Source organism: Colius striatus, chromosome 4, assembly GCF_028858725.1.
Source record: "Colius striatus isolate bColStr4 chromosome 4, bColStr4.1.hap1, whole genome shotgun sequence".
Classification (NCBI taxonomy): domain Eukaryota; kingdom Metazoa; phylum Chordata; class Aves; order Coliiformes; family Coliidae; genus Colius; species Colius striatus.
Window position 1 is genome coordinate 27123456 of NC_084762.1, and position 17214 is coordinate 27140669.

At 36.6% G+C, this 17214-nt stretch overlaps 1 protein-coding gene across 5 annotated transcripts in view; it reads left to right on the forward strand.

The window, feature by feature from the left end:
• RPRD1A (regulation of nuclear pre-mRNA domain containing 1A) overlaps positions 1-17214 on the forward strand; it is a 46396-nt gene that overhangs the window by 8914 nt on the left and 20268 nt on the right. For 2 of the 5 annotated variants that reach the window (XM_061994433.1, XM_061994432.1), the window contains exons 2-6: positions 1985-2114; positions 2771-2877; positions 2960-3054; positions 4071-4197; positions 4296-4471. In XM_061994433.1, coding sequence (XP_061850417.1) covers positions 1985-2114; positions 2771-2877; positions 2960-3054; positions 4071-4197; positions 4296-4471 — 635 coding nt within the window. Of the gene's footprint in view, positions 1-1984; positions 2115-2770; positions 2878-2959; positions 3055-4070; positions 4198-4295; positions 4472-5890; positions 6750-17214 lie in introns of those variants that run through there. The other 3 variants (XM_061994436.1, XM_061994435.1, XM_061994437.1) reach the window with 3 other exon arrangements.

The following is a 17214-nucleotide window of genomic DNA, read 5'->3' on the forward strand; positions in this document are numbered from 1 at the left end:
ACTGGAGGAAGTAAGCTTGAAAGTAACTGTCTGGATTTTAGCATGGTTTTTCCAAATGTATCATATTGATCTATTTACTGTAGTTAATTGATGAAATATAGGCTTTGTGAGAATTGACATGACTTGAATTCATGGCACTGAATACATCCCCCATCTTCACCAGCTCAGTTGATTTAGTATTCCTAGTTGGAAACAAGTTGAGATCTGTCACAAATGGGTTATATCACTAAGGATTAAAGTATGACTACTGTTTTTCTCTGAAATGGATGGTCAGGAATCTGTCCTGCATGCAGTTCAGAGGATGTAATATATTCAACAGTCTGCTTCATTAGATTTTGAGTCCTAATTCTGGGCTTATTTAAGAAATAGGGAGCAGGGCACGATCAACTTTGGTAAATGGTAGTTAATTTTGGTATGCCCCTGAGACGGGAGATGTTTTATGAGATTCTCTCTGAATAATTCAAAACTTTCTATGTGTCAGAACTATGATTTATCTGAAACAAAAGTAAGATATATATTCCTATATTGTCAGTTTTGAACACAGAAATTAAGTAGCAGGAGTTTATAAAATCTGCAGTGCGGTTTAGCCAGATTTTGAACAAATAGATGAATTTCCTGGTGGTTTGCATGTAATCACTTCACTGTTTGGAGCAGACTTCTAATAGATTCACCTTGTGTCCTGCATTTCCAAACTATTTTTTTTGCCACTTTTTATTTTGCCTTGATTCTAAGAGACAGGTGCATTTTTCACTTTTAAAATGGGGTTTAAAAGTAGGATGGGAAGAAATCGGTACTCAAAGAAGACATCCTTCAGAGGATTCTTTCTGTAAGGTGAAATCTATTGCCAAAAACACTTCTTTATAATGGCAGCATACCAACATTGAATTTTCTGTTAATGTGAGGGTGGTGGTTTTGCATATTTAAGAGGTTGGAGTGGGAATTAACAAAATCAGATCACATTAGGAGCTAAGTATGAATTTAAAAAAAATCCTAGATTGGCTTTACCACCATACTGCTTTGCTTGGGAGGGCAGAAAAGATTAAAATCTTGTCTTTCAAGAGAAAACTCTTGTTAAAGTCAGAGCATACATACTGAAATGTATGATGGTAATGAATATTGAAAGTTTTCCTGGTGCTAACAAAAGGTTAGAAGTGTTACAGTAAGAGTTGTAGCTTTGAAAAACCAGTAGACTAATGAAGATTAAACAATTGTGATGGTAAATGAAAACATCTGAGTAGAAACACTCAGAAAACATGGAATAGATTTTCAAAAGCAACCTGTAAATTTGAAGCTTGTGATCTATTGCACATTAATGGGAAGAGGGTAGAGTGCTTAAGATCTTTAGATGAGAGTTGCACCATAGCAGCCTGAGAGTGAGGGGTTTTTTTGTTTGTGTTATTTTTGATATTATACCTCCAGGCACTTGAGCGTTTTAATGATGAGGGGAGTATCACAGTGATCTGGAGAGACTGATTAGGGATTGACTGATTGGCTCAAATATAAGATTGAGGAGTGGTTGTGTAAGGTGAAATTTAAACTGAAAGGAGGAGATTCATTACATGAACGACTGTGGATATGTGAAGCTTCTTGTCAGAGGGCTTCATGTCTCAAAGGGAAGCTGAAGTACTTGAAGGAAATGGATGAAGGCTGAGGAAAACACCTAAAAATAGTTAGAGGCCAATCAACATTTTGAAATATCATGCTTTTTTCTGGGTTTTTTTTTGAGGTGGTGCTAGGGCAAACTTGTGTCACATTGTAAAGGAAGAGGAATCTGAGCAAAGCATAACAGTAGAAGAGAAAGGCCAATGGGTGACAGGAGTCTTCACATTTTAAAATACAAAATTAGAGTGAAATGTTCTAACAAGAATAGGAAAAACACATTTGATTTAAGGTTATTTTGTGCTTAATATAAATGTAGATAAATGGCTATTAATTGGAGGAATTAAAATTACTGATTATTCTTGTTTATTGCTCTTTTTATTAGCAAAACCAAATAGGAAGCTGACATTCCTGTACTTGGCCAATGATGTCATACAGAACAGCAAAAGGAAAGGACCAGAATTTACAAAAGACTTTGCTCCAGTAATAGTGGAAGCTTTTAAGCATGTTTCAAGGTACAGTAAACTGTCATCATGCTGTATTTGAGAGATATTTTTAGAGAAGTCCATCTTTTCTGACCCAGCTAGTCCTTCTGTGCTACTTCTGTCCTTGAGATCTTGTTAGTTTAATTTTTTAGATGCTCTTTTGATCTGGAATAGTCTTAATGCTGTTGGATGAAGTTACATAGTGAATGCTTTAATTCTGTTTTGTCTTAGAAAGCTGTTAGCTGTGCTTTCAGTCTGCATTTATATGCTACAACAGTTTGATATTTTTCATTACTTACGTTGCATGATTTGTTTTCTCCGGCAGCCATTCATCATCTTAGATGAGGATGCAGAATTATTTTCACATGGCACGTGTGAAATGCTGATACAACACAAATGTATTTGAAGTGCTTGCATAATAGAGTTACAGGCGTACAGATTTATGGGTTGAGCAAGCAAACAATAAGGGAGACTTGGACATTGTCTGTCTTGTTCTTGCTAGGGCATGAACTGGTCTTTGTAGTTTGTTTTTTTCTTTAAAATGTGTATTTTGTTATTTTCTGACATTAGACTTCCGATACTTTGGTTTTACTAAGGAGTGCCAGGGTCCTTCTGTGAAAGATAGTTATGAAGCAGTGATATACTTCTACCTAGTGCTGATATTTTACTTTTTTTCCTTTTAACAGTGAGTCTGATGAGAGTTGTAAGAAACACCTTGGCCGAGTGCTTTCTATCTGGGAAGAAAGGTCTGTTTATGAAAATGATGTATTAGAACAGCTTAGGCAAGCTTTGTGTAAGTATTTTGTTTTTATGTGAAGATTCAGTCTTGTGTTTGAGATATTACTTCCCTGACTCCTTGGTTTATTTTCATTTAGATGGAGACAGAAAGGTGAGGAAGCGCACATATGAACAAATAAAAGTTGATGAAAATAACTGTTCCCCTCGAAGTTCTCCCACTGACCCTCCACAGGTAAAAGCACGTTCATAAAAATCTATATTTTATGGTTTGATATATAATTTTTCAGCTAGTCTTGTTTTTGAATGATCTACACTTTTCTTTTTAATGAGACACCATTTTTGAGCAAGGGTGAGCACCCCTGAAACTTTTCTTCAAAGTACTTCAGGTTGTAAGTGAAGCTATAACTTTAGCCAGTTTGCCACTAAACCAGAATGTATGGTACTGCCCCATCTGCAAAGGCAAAGAATTGTTGTCCTCAAATAATCACAATTTAGTATATTTCTCTATAACAGACATCTAGGGTTCTTTGAACATCAACCTTACTTCCAAAAGAAGTACACTGATCTAGTCTGAAGGGATAGTGACACAAAACTACAAAAAAAATAATTTCAAAAAATGTACAGTAAAATGGAAAGTACTGTCAGATAATCACTGCTGTCAAAAGCAAAGATTTATAAGTAGTCCAGTTTACAAATACGTAAGGGAAGGATGTCAGGAGGATGAAGCCAGGCTGTTCTCAGTGATGTCCAATGATAGGACAAGGGGCAGTGGGTACAAGCTGGAACATAAGAGGTTCCAAAGAAACAGAAGGAAAATATTCTTCACTGTGAAGGTGACAGAGCACTGGCACAGGCTGCCCAGATGGGTTGTGGAGTCTCCTCAGGAGACATTCAAAACCACCTGGATGAATTCCTGTGTGACCTATTCTAGGTGATCCTGCTTCAATGAGGGGGTTGGACTAGATGATCTTTTGAGGTTCCTTCTAACCTTTAAGATTCTGTGAAAAATCTATTTTAGGAAAGTGACCTTTTAAACTAGGAACACTGCAATGTTGTTCTGAGAGTTAATGATTTGGGTTTATTTAGTTTTTAGTCTGAGAGAGGAGAGGGTAGAGTGTTGCTCTAATGTTGGTATCATAAATGCTGATAAAATTGCTGTCAAATGGATTCCTTAAGCTTATTGTGAAATACTGTTTTGTACTAGGGGCTGTTATTTAAACTAGTCTCAATCTTGCATGCTTCTTTCAGACCACAGATCTCATTAGAGCATTACAAGAACTAGAAAACGCTGCCTCTGGGGATGCAGCAGTTCATCAGAGAATAGCGTCTTTGCCTATAGAGGTCCAAGATGTGTCCCTGTTAGACAGAATAACAGGTGAGGGTTGGAGATCCAGGAACTGAAATGCTGTTCTGAGAACTTAATGGTATATCACGAAATCATGCTGTATTTGTTTTTCTCTGCTTGCCTTCTAGATAAGGAATCTGGAGAGCAACTTTCCAAAATGGTAGATGATGCATGTATGTTGCTGGCGGATTACAATGGCAGGTTGGCAGCTGAAATAGATGATAGAAAACAACTAACTCGAATGTTGTCAGACTTTCTCCGATGTCAAAAAGAATTCCTTGCAGAGAAAGAACATAAGCTGGAAGTGCGTAATGTTTTGTTTTAGTCTGTTCTTTGCTAAAGCTTGTTCTTGCAAATGTTTTTAGTTTGCCTAAACAACACTTCTCTCCAAAGGTAAATATTTGCCACTGTTAGATCTTTACTTCCAGCATATGATTAACAGTTTTTTGTTTTATTCTAGCATTCTAAATCTATTAAACCAGCTCAACATTAGGTAATGTTACAGTTTTAATCACTTCAGTGTTTGTTTTTCTGGGTTGTTGTTTTAGTCCATTCAGTCTTCATGATATGTATGTACTTAGTTTTAGGAGTGCAAATAGGAGGACTTGTCCTGAATGATATTGGCTTCATTCTTCACAAAAGAATTTTTTTCATGTTCTTTTTATTCCTCATTATAAGTCTTAGTTATATATTGCATTGTTTAATAATATTCTTTAGTGAACAGAATGATCTTTCTGGTAGTTCTAGATTTGCAAAGCCACTTAAAGGATAAGGATTGAATTACTGGTTTCAGCGCAACTGAATCAAGGATTTATTAAACCCAGTGAAATGTAGTTCTAGCTTCTACAGCCTCTAACTGGTTAGAGGTTAGCTGGTTAGTAGTACTAGGGCCATTAGGACAGTTGTCCAAATGGTGTGCATGGTAGCGCCGATGGCATTAGCAACTGATTCAACTGCACAATAGAACCTGGAAGGTTAAAGGACAGGAAGCTTTAAAGCTTTTCATCATGTGCCCTACCTTCTCTCTGTGTGTAACTGGAGGACAGGTTCCCACAGTTAGTTTTGTAGGACTGATTGTCTTCAGACACTTCTTTTTGTAGATCGTTATCAGCAATTAGGCCCAGTTTAGGTGTGGTAGACCATTGGTATAGTGAGTTGCTCAAAAGGCAGTGACTTAGTCTTTCAGATAGATTTATACTTCTGTAAAAAACAAGAGCTCAGTTAATCAGAAATTGTGAATGGAGTGCTGCTGTGAAGAGAGTACACCTTGGTGGTTTTCAGCAAATAGAAAGCAGTGCAATTTCCCAGTATTACCAGATAAGAGAGAAAGCAAATGCTTATTCCCAGGCTGTCATGGTCCTTAAAACAGGACTGGTTTCAGAGGTCTTTCTTTAGAAAGCAGGTGACAGTCCTAAGATTCTGTAGCAGTCTGTTTTTAACAAATTAAGTCCTAGGATGTTAAGGTGTATTGTAAGAATGTTTTTAAGTTGATCAGTGTGGTATAGTGTGGGTTGCTAAAAAAGGACTATGAGCCGAGACATTGTAGGGAACATAAATCTTAAGCTTCTAAACTTGTGTTAAGATGAGTGAAATAACTTTGTGCTCACTACCAGTAGTGCTGTTTGGTTTGGGATTTGCAGACTGATAAACATTATACTGAATACCTATAGCCAGTTGCATATGTTTTCTGAAGCAAGGACTATTTTTTTTTTTTTTTTTACAGTATTTGGGAATACCATACCTCAGACTGAGCCTTACTCCTTGGCTTCTCATTTGAAATAGCACTGGGAAAGGGCCTGTCACTTAATTCTTTGAGGTTGTATTTCATAAGCTATCTGTCCCTAGGTTTTACTGCCCAACTTTAATTTCTGATGAGATTAATTTGTTCTAGACAAGTTTGTGTCCATTGTTAGAATTCTGGCTATTCACACTTTTTCTGAGTATATTGTGGTCTCTGGGTTGTACTGTATCAAGTCTTAACTTCTTTCTGAATTTGTATCCTCAATCAGTATATTTCTGACATCCAGTTTTACTGGTTTTTTACCATACCTGGGTGTTTGGCAAGTGGTTGTATTCTTAGTTTAGAAATGTTACCTGCTGTTGACCTGGTTTAACAGTGTTAGAGTTTGAATTCCCAGAGAATTCTTAATAACTTGAAACTTCTAATGGAGCTTTAGACCTAAATTTGCAGATCTTTTTGAAGATAAATTACAGGTAAGTAGCTTTGAATAACCAATCCTGCCATATAGTTTATAAGAGTAAGAGTTTCTCTAACAGTTATTTCTAAACAGGAATGTGTGATTTGTGTCAAACTTGAGGTAATGTATGCATTAAATCTTGACAGAAGATTTTTACATCAGATAAATAATATAAACTCTCATATCTGCATCAAAAGCTAACTATACTGCTTAGTAGGTGACTTTTCTTAAGTCTGCCCTGGGTAAGTAGTGTCATCTTCAACTCTTAAATTGTTTAACATCTGTCTAGCTTCTGTTGCAGGTGGTGGACATGGACCTATCTTCTAATGATGTCACCATCCATTAGTACACATATCCTGCTAAAAATAAATTTAAGAATCAAAATCTTGTATTGTCTGTTGTTTTTGAAAACTGAAGAGGAGGAAATCTGTAACTACTCGTACCAAACCTCTGCTAGTCTCATCTATATTCTCACAAATGTTGCTGAGTTTATGCCTGAGATGGAAAAGTGTTTATCCAGTGTCATTCTTTTTTTCTTGAAGATAAAAACTTACACATGATTGATTGTTTCTAAAACTCACAAGTCCTTTTGGCTAAACCATTTGAAATTCCAAATGCAGAAGTTTGGGTGTCACTTGCATTGAAGCTGCTATTACCAGAAGGAAAGAGCTGTGAAAACAAATTTTTCATACTTTAACTTACACTCTAGCTATTCAGTTGACATGGACATCAGAAATGAGAAGTGATGGATGTAGAACTTGTCTCACAAGCACAATAAAGAACATTAATGTACATATATTTTACATTTTATATAGAGAACAGAAGATGTATTTTATAATCACTCATGCTATTTTAGAGGCCCCCCTCAAATTTAGGATTACTCTAAAGAGTATTTTCCCTAAGTTTTAAAGTAATGTAAATAGTCAAGGTTCAGTGTACTGAGCTGTGTCTGGAAACTTGTATAGACTTTATAGGTAGATTTGATTCTATCCGTTAGAAAAAATGGAAATTTTTTCAGGAAGCTTTTTTGTGGAAACCCTTTCTTTGAGTACTAATACAGTTTCCTGTTTCTGGAACTTGGGCTGACTGTTCTCTCTCTTCTTCTCATTGTGTTCCCCCTAAGTAGCTAAGTGTCCCCTAGTTTTTTAACAGACATGTTGGTTGATCTCACTGGAGGTTGATAAAAGAGCCTTTCACATTACATAGGAAAAGAGAATAAGGTACATATAAATTAATATCCTGATGTGCACATCTCCTTTTGATGAAGACTGTCTTGTAGGTGTTCTAGAGTTAACATGGTCTTAAAAAAATACAGGGATGACATGAACAAAAGAAGTACTTGATTTACTTTCTTTGTATTGCTTTACTTTTGCCTTTTTCATAAATTCATTGATTACAGAGTAAATAGACTCAGTAAATTTGAAATAAAGTCTTTGGTAGTTTGAAATCTTAAATGACTCGTCCCCCATCCGCATTTGTTAGTCATATGACCTTTTTCTAGAAAAATGAGACAGCTGCTTCTCACCTTCAGTTTGATGTTATGGAAAAACATAGCACTCCAACACTTAGCATATACTGGATTACCCAGTTTCTTACACTGTGTTTTTGTCAACTTAAGATAAACATCTTGTCACTAAATACAAATTTTTATCAAGGAAACACTACTCTGGGAAGCCTGCTGTGTTTTAGCAACTTGTGTTTAATTAAGACACTGATGGTGTTGCTATCTTGCGTTCTTTATTTTCTACAACTGTGTAAACAATATTCTTGTCCTTAAACTCACACATCTGGTTAAACTTTTTTGTGGTTTCTTAGCATCTTGAGAGAATATGTTCAGTGCAGTTCTGTTTAATGATTGAACTTTATAGCTCAATATAGCTTGACTTGCCTTCATGAAGGGTTTAATTTTATCATGGGGTTTTATGGGTAAAAAACAGTCGTCCCAGTCTGTAACTCTGGAGTCAAAGGCTCCAGTTTAATGTAGACAAAAATGTTAAGCGAAGAATTTAGAGATGGCAGTGGTATAACATGCCTTTTGTGTTTAGGTTTAGTTTCTCAGACTAGATTGATGCTGTTTCCTTCCTCTGTAGCCTGTGTGTTAGTGCAGGGTGTAGTGTTTTCCTTGCTGTTTTTATTTTTCTTTATATCCCTTTTACTTATCTTCATATGCAAACTTATTTTTAATGCTTGATGAACTTAGGGTACTACATTCAGTCATGCTTCATACTTTTCAAGTCCATGTGATATGACCGGGATTAACTTCTTCAAGACCTTACAGCTGGGCACCTAAATTGTTTTGCTGAACTTTGTTTGAAGTTGAGGAAGGTTGATTTGTAGCATGAATCCTAGACTGCATTTTGTTATGAGGTGAAGTTTGCAGCATTTTAGTTTCATTTGCAACTCTGTAAATGTGTCAGAACCACTGTAACAAGTTAATCTGGAGTTAGAGATGGGCTGTGCTGTAACTGTTGCAAATGGTGCAGTGATTACAGAACTGGTTGCTGGAAAATATTGGCAAGTGGGCAGTCAGGTTCATCCATACTCACAGGACTATTTTGTGTATTTAAGATCTTCTGATCCGTGCTTGGCAGAAGAGGACTCTCTGTAAGTACTGATACCAAGCAGATCATATTGTGTAGTCGTTTGACATCACGAACCATTGTTTTCACTTCTGTGCAGTCTTACAGCTTCAGAAATTGAAGCTGGATGACAGTGCTTCCTGTTCAGGGAGTATATGACTTCTACTGAAAGAGGCACTTGAGTCAGATATTCTTGGGCTGAGGGGAACATGACGGGATCTTTTAATAATAAAAAAAGGTGGAGAGTCTTTGCCAGGATTATTTTCTTTTGTGGGACAATTTCAAGTGAATTCCCGTGATTTTCAGAAAGAAGTATGTAGCTCTTCAGCATCAGGAGGTAAATACAGGCTAAGGATCTCTAATGTATGAATTCTCTTTATTCTAATTCTCCCCATCCTACTTTATATAAAAGGTAATAAGGTTCAGAAATGGGCCCCTATGCTCAGAGATTTGTGTAGATTGGTTCAAAGCCCTTTTCATAGATTAGGTTTGAATGACCATTTGAGATGCTTTGTGGAGTGTAAATGCTCTGTTTGTCTTAAAGTTTTGAGTTGTGTGGTATGAGTCCTTCTGAGAATATAGTCAGTGGGATTTTTGTATTCTCTTTCAAAAATAAACAACAAAACCAAAACCCCTCAAACTGTATTGAGCTTGGTAGTTTGCTTTGTCAACTAGAAAATATCACTGCAACATTCATCCCTGATCATGGTTTATTAGGTTAGAATGTTAAAGAATATGAGGAAGTGTTAAAAATAAGACACTGTTTGCACCTCTTAGCTGCTGTAGAAGTAGGCTTGCTAAGCATGCTTACAGATTGCTAACCTATCTTTTTAATGTAGTTCTTTTGTTTTTCAGTGGCAGGAGATACAATTGTAAATGTCAAGTTCTCTAGAAATAATTTGCTGCACTAGGATGGAGAACAGTTTACAAAAAGTTCCGTTTAAACATTAAGGAAAAACTATTTTACTGTGAGGGAGCCCTGGCACAGGCTGCCCAGGGAGGGCGTGGAGTCTCCTTTTCTGGAGGTTTTCAAAACCTACCTGGACATGTTCCTGTGCAACCTGATCTAGGTGGACCTGCTTTAGCATTGGGGGTTGGAGTAGATGATCTCTAAAGGTTTCTTCCAACCCCTACTGTTCTGTGATTCTATGAACAGCAGCCCTTGTGTCCAACACAGCAAAGCAAAATCAGGTGATCAGTGCATGTACCCATTTAATGAGAATAATGCTTATTTGTCCCATTTCTTAAAACAAAATTATATTTCTGTTCTAGAGCAATAAGTACCCCCTTTTTTTTACATTGTGACTTAACAACTGCAACCTCAGATGCCATGATACATCGTTTCTTAATTTGTACCTGAAACAGTATTAGACTTCAGAAGTCTGTGTTGTCAGAGCAACAGAAATGTTTGAAGACTTCCACTTTCTAAATTGAGATACCAGATATTTGAGTATAAACCCTGCCTTTTCTGTCATGTTCTTAGCTCATGCTTGTAAAATAAGAGCAACCTTTGCTTTAATTCATCATGTTTTGCAGTATTGGTTGTCACATTGAAGATGCTCTATTTTTCAGATGGAGTAATAAAAATCTTACAGCTTTTGTCTTTATAAAATTTTGTACCAATTTCATACTTGTATTTAAAGAGCAGGGGGATTTTTTAACCTTAAGTCTTCAGTTTACCTTTTATTGAATAAGTACAAGATACAGAGTAGTTTAATACCTTTGAGGTACCTTTTGGATTCCTCATAAAAATACCACAGGAAGATACTGGCCTTACCTAGGTAGGACTTGCTGTTGTTTGTGAGACTTTCAGAGTGTTCCTGGCTGTTGCAAGCCAAAAATTTGAAACTGTTAACAAAAATTAATGAATCTATTTGTGTCGTCCTCAGAAGAACAAGTTTTGCAGGTATGTAACAGATGCAGATTTTTATGCAAACAAACCTCTGAGGTGGTGGGAAATTGAAAATGGAATAATCAGTGCTGTATTTAGAACCTCTCAAGTTTTTGAAGGTCAGCTCTAGATTGGCAAGTGACTTTGGTCTTGTGCTTTCTGTAGCAGATCTTCCCTGGAAATAAAAAACACCTGGACATAAAAAAATGGATGTAAAAAATACTGAAACTACAGCACCTGTTTATGTCAGGTGTTGCAATGTAGTTTTTCAAGTATTATGAATGCATGTTCTGCAGGATTGTAAACCCTGCTTGAATCCTTCCTGCAACTAGAAACTCACTTTTGGGATTGAAGCAACTGAAAATTCTAAATAGAACATAGGACTGCACTGGAAAGGCAGATTGTAACTACAGACTAAGCATTGAGGTTTTCTTGCCCAGTTCGAGAGTTACGAAGGAAATATTTGTCATTTAGTTTCATAAAAGAAACTGAAGATTGTGGATGGAAAGGGAGAGAGAAGGAAAATTATCAGCTCAATTTGAAATTACTTGTAGAAGCAAACTGAATAGAAATCTGTTGCTTTCGCTAATGTTGACTGTTAGTTTCATTTGACAGAAGAATAAACCCACATGTATTTCAAGATAATTATGTTTGACTTAAATACTGTGCTCCTTAGTATTCTCTTTAAATCGTGTCCTCATTAAAGGCTGTGGCATTAGGGTGATACACAAAGCTTACACTTGAAATTTTTGCCTGTCATCGTTAAGATCTAGAAACTTCATTGTAAATTTTTTGGTCTAACAAGCTTCTTGATGAACATAAAAGGAAGAACCACTCTTAAGTTACTCTTAACTGTGAGCTATACCAGTAACTGTTTTGTTTTTTTTTTCCTGCGTTTCTGATAATGATTTGGCTGGTTGGTTGGAAGGGCTAATGTGAAGTGCTTCTATAAATGTGACAGAAGCAAGAAGATAAATGGCTAGAACTTCAGCTTGCTTTTCCATGCAGCCTTGTCCAAACATCAAAAATGAGATTAATTCTATTTCAGTTATGAACTTTTGGTGTTTCCACTTGAAACCAGCATAGTGTGAGATGGAAGAAGCAATGTGCATAATACATGAGGCAGAACATATTATCAGACATGTACTAGTTGATGGGGCTGGTACCTTTTTGAAGGATTTGAATATGCACAGCAAGGAAGCAGTCTACAAATGGACAACAGCTAGCTGTGTATGAGACAGCATTTAAAGAAAATCTGCATCAAGTGTAGTTACTGTGGATCTTGGGCAAAGTGCTCATATTTACCTGTGTCCTCACATATACATAGGAAAATAATTCATCAGTAGTTTGTAGCAGCAAATATTTTCAGAGACGGATAATGAAATAGTAAATTACCTTTTATTAATTGTATTTTAATGTTAGCATAGCAGAAGGTAAAGCTCTTACTGGAAGAAATGTTAACTCTTGCAAACCATTGGTAAATGCAGATGATACTTTTATGACAAGAACCTGTTTGCATTTTTAAAAAAATAGTGTGAGTGAACAGTTGTTTTAGAATATACCAGCATTTCCTGGTATGTAAGGACAGTGCATTTTCTTTGTCTTTTTTGAAACCCAGAGTTTAAATTGAAATTCATTATTTACTAGGACCATCAGTTATGAGTAAAATATCACTGAAAATAAGAATAATAATGAAGAATTCGTGTGAATTTTGCATGACCAAGAAAAGGATCATTTTCAGTTTTACTAATTTCATTGTCAAGTCAAAAGTAGTGACTTCATAGTTGAGCTCCTGTAATCAGGCAGCAAAACCATGTTGTTTCCCTAATTTTGAATTCATTATGTTCTTATGTAGTGGTGCTACTAAACTAGTTACAGGGTTTATTGTGACCACTTCAGACATCTTTTATAATCTGTATGCTCTTTTCAAAACCTACTGATGATCTAAAAGACATCTTCAACTTGTCTTTTAATTATAATTTCTCCATCTGCAATTCTTAATAAAGGTACAAGTAAGCAGACAAACAGAATTTTAACGCATTGTGATAGTGAAGTCTTTTTGTTTAACCTGTAGCCCTTCACTGTGCTTTTTTTAAATGAATGTCTGATAACTGGTCGAGTATCGGGTCGTGGAAGTTAGTAACATCCGTATCATTTTGGCCAAGGCTAAATATAGAGGGTAGAAATACTGTTTGGTAGGATTCAGCAAAACTGGATTTTATACATCAAAAATATCACACTTAATACCCATGTCTAAGTCAGTATAGTAAACTTGGTGGAATTTTACTTCTAAAAGAAAAAAAGAAAGTAAAATCCTGACAATTTTATGAAATCACCCTCTCTAGGTTCCTGAAAAGAGCTCAAAGAATAGTGAGACACTCCATGGAGTAGTAAGCAGAGAGCCCCAACTGAGAAAAGATGAGGACTGTTGGGGAAAACAGTGCTTCTCTTAACTAGGTTCTTGCTGAAAAATATGGTTCTTACAAACTGTGTTTATCTTTGTATTTTACCTGTGTGATTGAACAGAGATTTTTTTGGAGTAGTGTTTCCGTTCAACTAGTAGCAACTGTAATTTAGTTAATACTGGTCTCATTCTAGAAATTACTCTCCATTACTATCCTAGATAAGCCATTCTGGAAGGCTTTACCCACGATACTGAAATACACACACATCCTGTGTGTACTCTGAATCAAAATACCAAGGGAGGAGATGGGAGAAAGAGAACTTCAGGGCCTTCACACGATGCTACAGCTACCTGATAGAAGTGTTTGTTCTTGCATTGTTTGGAATTGGAAGCTGAATTTTATAATACTATGGATGTTTTTACACACACACAGAGTGTTGTTTTGTTCTTTTCCCAGCACCTTATTTCAAAAGGTGCTCTCCTAGTGTCTGGATTTCTATCTGCATTTCTCTGGTTGAGCAGCATGTATCATGCAGTTGTCTACAGGAGTGAGAACAACTTGGAAGCTATGAATTAAAATATGGTTAAGGACAATGAAAATACCAGCTCTTACTATCAACTGTTTCGTGAAGCTCAATGCATTATTTAATTTGGAGGGATGTGATGGAACAGTAAGAAAGCAGCTGGGAGAACTACTTGAGCAGCAGTGAGGAAACAATGTATTCCACATCTGTTTTTCTTGACTGAAAATTAGTTTCTTGGAGAGAAATGGAAGTTTTTTGTCACAGGAGTGCTCACTGTTGCCTGAGAAGGATGTAAAGTGATCCTTACATTTGCTTTAAAAATTAATTCTAGACCAAAAGAATGACTGGAGTACATTTGCTTCTGCATTCCAACTGAAACAGTTGCAACGTTTTTCAGTTCTGCCAAAAGTAAAAGAATACTGGATTAGTCTACTTAGGAGTTGTTGGTAAAGTTTTTCCCTGACAAAATCTGGAGTGCTCTGGACTAAAAATGATGCAAGTAAGGAGAAATGAAATAAGGAGAAGTAACTTGTGATGTTATATAAATCCTGAAAATTACCTCTGTCTTGGAATTTCATTCTGCTAATACAATATGGAAAAGTATCTCCGAGATAAAAAGTGCATCAAATTGACTTGATTAGAGAGGGCAAAACATTTTACCAACACTTCTCAGATACTGCTGGCAGTGATTGGTGGAAGAGGAGAGAGTGAATTGCTATTTCAGAAGGCTTAGAGGTATTGTGCTAGTCCTATTTTCTGGGATACTGTTGCAGTCATGGTGCCAAGTCTATCAGTTCTTTCATTTGACAGGGAAGCAATCTTAATCATTCAATCTTAATCATTCCTTAAAAGTTTGGTGAACTTAGTTTTGTGAGTAAGTGGATAGAAAAGAGGCCCAAAGTAATGCTTCAGTAGCTCCTTTCCCCTCAATCTGCTATCCAGTAAACCTATGCAGTGTGGAACCAGCCATAATCTCTGCTACTCCTTACCGCAACAATAGTTGGGCAATGGAGGATACCTCAGGGGCCAATAAGATGAGTTGGGGCACACTGGATGACAGTTGCAGTGGGATGGAGAATTGAGTGAACTGAGATGAAGTTAGGACATTTAGCCGTTTCTTTACAGGAATCAAGCAGCATCACCATTCATTGAACACTCTTTTTGCCCCACTGCACTACCTCATCGTGAATAAGTAATACTATTGCAGGTGTAAAAATATTTGCATGTAATAATATGATTGAAACAGTCTCTGCAAATGTTAGTCTGAAGAGCCAGTATTTTGAGCTGCTCTCTCCAACATCATTAGCTGCTTTATTTTCTTGCCCGATTCAGTATGAGATTAAATCATTTGTTTTTCACAAAACTACCTTTCTGTTTAATAGGAAATGTGTAATGGCTGCTTCACTACTTAATACATTGCAATAGGCAAGAGAGTCAAATTTTGAAAGAAACGGAATTGAAAATTGGAGATACGCATGTGAGCTTTGAGTTCCACCAGTCAAAAGATTTTTGTTTGCAAGTCACTTCTGAAAAACAACACTTTAAGGACATAAAAAATAGCAATAAAACAATGTGAAGAAGGGTGGAGAAGCAAGCTTTTTATGGTCATAGAGGTCAAGTAGGTACTTAGCTTCAGTTCCTCATATGTTGGGTTCTACTATCCTTTTCCATTCCTAATTATTTTCATCCTTTGTTTCTCTTCAGTCAGTATCAGATAAGGTTTGTTTTCTGCCATCCCAAATATTTAATTCATCAGACAGCAACAGAGGTAGAGGGACAATATTGTTTCTTAACAAATTTCTGAATTTGTTGTGGAGTGCTGAGCTTTTGACTTGAAAAATGAGCCTCCGAGTTCTCCTGATCTCAATAAATGTGGGTCCTTTGATCATGAAGGCAGAAGACTGAGCAGGTGGTGTAACTCCTCCAAGTGTTACCCTTGACAATATTTCAAACATACACAAAGTTTTAATGTGATTGGTAATACCTACCAGGATAGAAGGAATGATTCTGCAAGGACAGTAGATACAAAATAATTTGTTTTCTATGTCCTGTCCCAAGTCACTATTTGTAATCTGACTCATCACTTCATTTCTTCTGCTCTGTGCTGTCACTTATTCTGCTTTCTCTTCAAACCACAGTCACTAAGAAAACACTGAGAACATTGCATTCATATAGAATCTCCTCTTCCTTTCCCTTCCCTCCCCTGTTCCTCTTTGCTTCCCTACACATCAAGGCTCAACAGAGAAGCTGGTGATATTCATTGCCTAAGAATTAGAGTATCAAGGTGAAACGTGGTTAAATTCTAGAGGTATTCTAGAAACATCATAAAATCTCCCATTTCAAGTTACCTGTTTTCTCATGGAGATAACTGACATCCATCAGACATAGTGAACTGTGGTCAAAAGATGGTGGCTCATTTATAAGGTCAGTATATTTGATAGGTAAATTGAGCGAGCTGTGCCATTGTGGTACCAACTTTATTCTGGAGTATTTGGCCTCCCAGGTATTGATAATCATTTGGCATCCAGAAAAAAAATCAGGAGTTTACTTAAACTAATATATGATGAGTAGCTTCCAGCAATATCTTTTCAGTCTTTCATGTGTGCTTCTACAATAAGTGACAGATACTGCATGGGTACCAGTAAATCATGGTTTCCTGTCCCCATTTTCTACCTTGTGCCCTAGGAAAGCTTGATGATAGTGGTGGTAATTTTTATTGTTGTTGTTGGTTTTTTATACCAGTGGTACATTACACAACTTTTAACCAATTTAGATCTAGAAGCTCTACCCCATTAATTAGTGTTGGATGCACTGACTGTTTAGCAAAACACTTTAGTATGCTATCTTGGCAGCTAGGTACTGTGCCTGATATTACAGGCCATGTAGAGAAGTGAGTGCCGTTTCCAGTAATAATAATTTGAGATAGGATGATATTTTATGCAGCCTCTGCAGAGAGAATTCAGTTTTGTCTATGTGTATACCTATCAATTTACTTTTTTTGCATAACACACTTACTGTGCTTAGCTCTGGTATTATCTGAAAATGTAGGAGTGGAAAGTCATAGTGCTCCCTGTGGAAGAAATCAGATGTTCTTGCTCAGCAGTGTTATCTCAAAGCCATTTTATCCCAAGGCTGAAAGGCTGGAATAAAGCACAAACAGTGATGCAGGTGCAAACCCAAAAGAGAAAGTACAGTCACTACAGGCTGGTTAGGTTCTGGGAAACCTGCATGAACCTTTCTGGGCAAAATGTTCCTCCCAAGAACTGTTACTTCACGATTTTCTGGGTTTCTTGTGCAATAGTGCTATCCTAGCAGCAAGAAATTTAATGTGACTAGGCTATCTTCCTGAAAGCATTCTTTAAACCAATACTCCCTTGGTTTCCTGGCTAGCTTCTCACCTGTATTTTATGTGGATTGTCAATGCATTCTCCCACTGCAGTGCCTATAACAA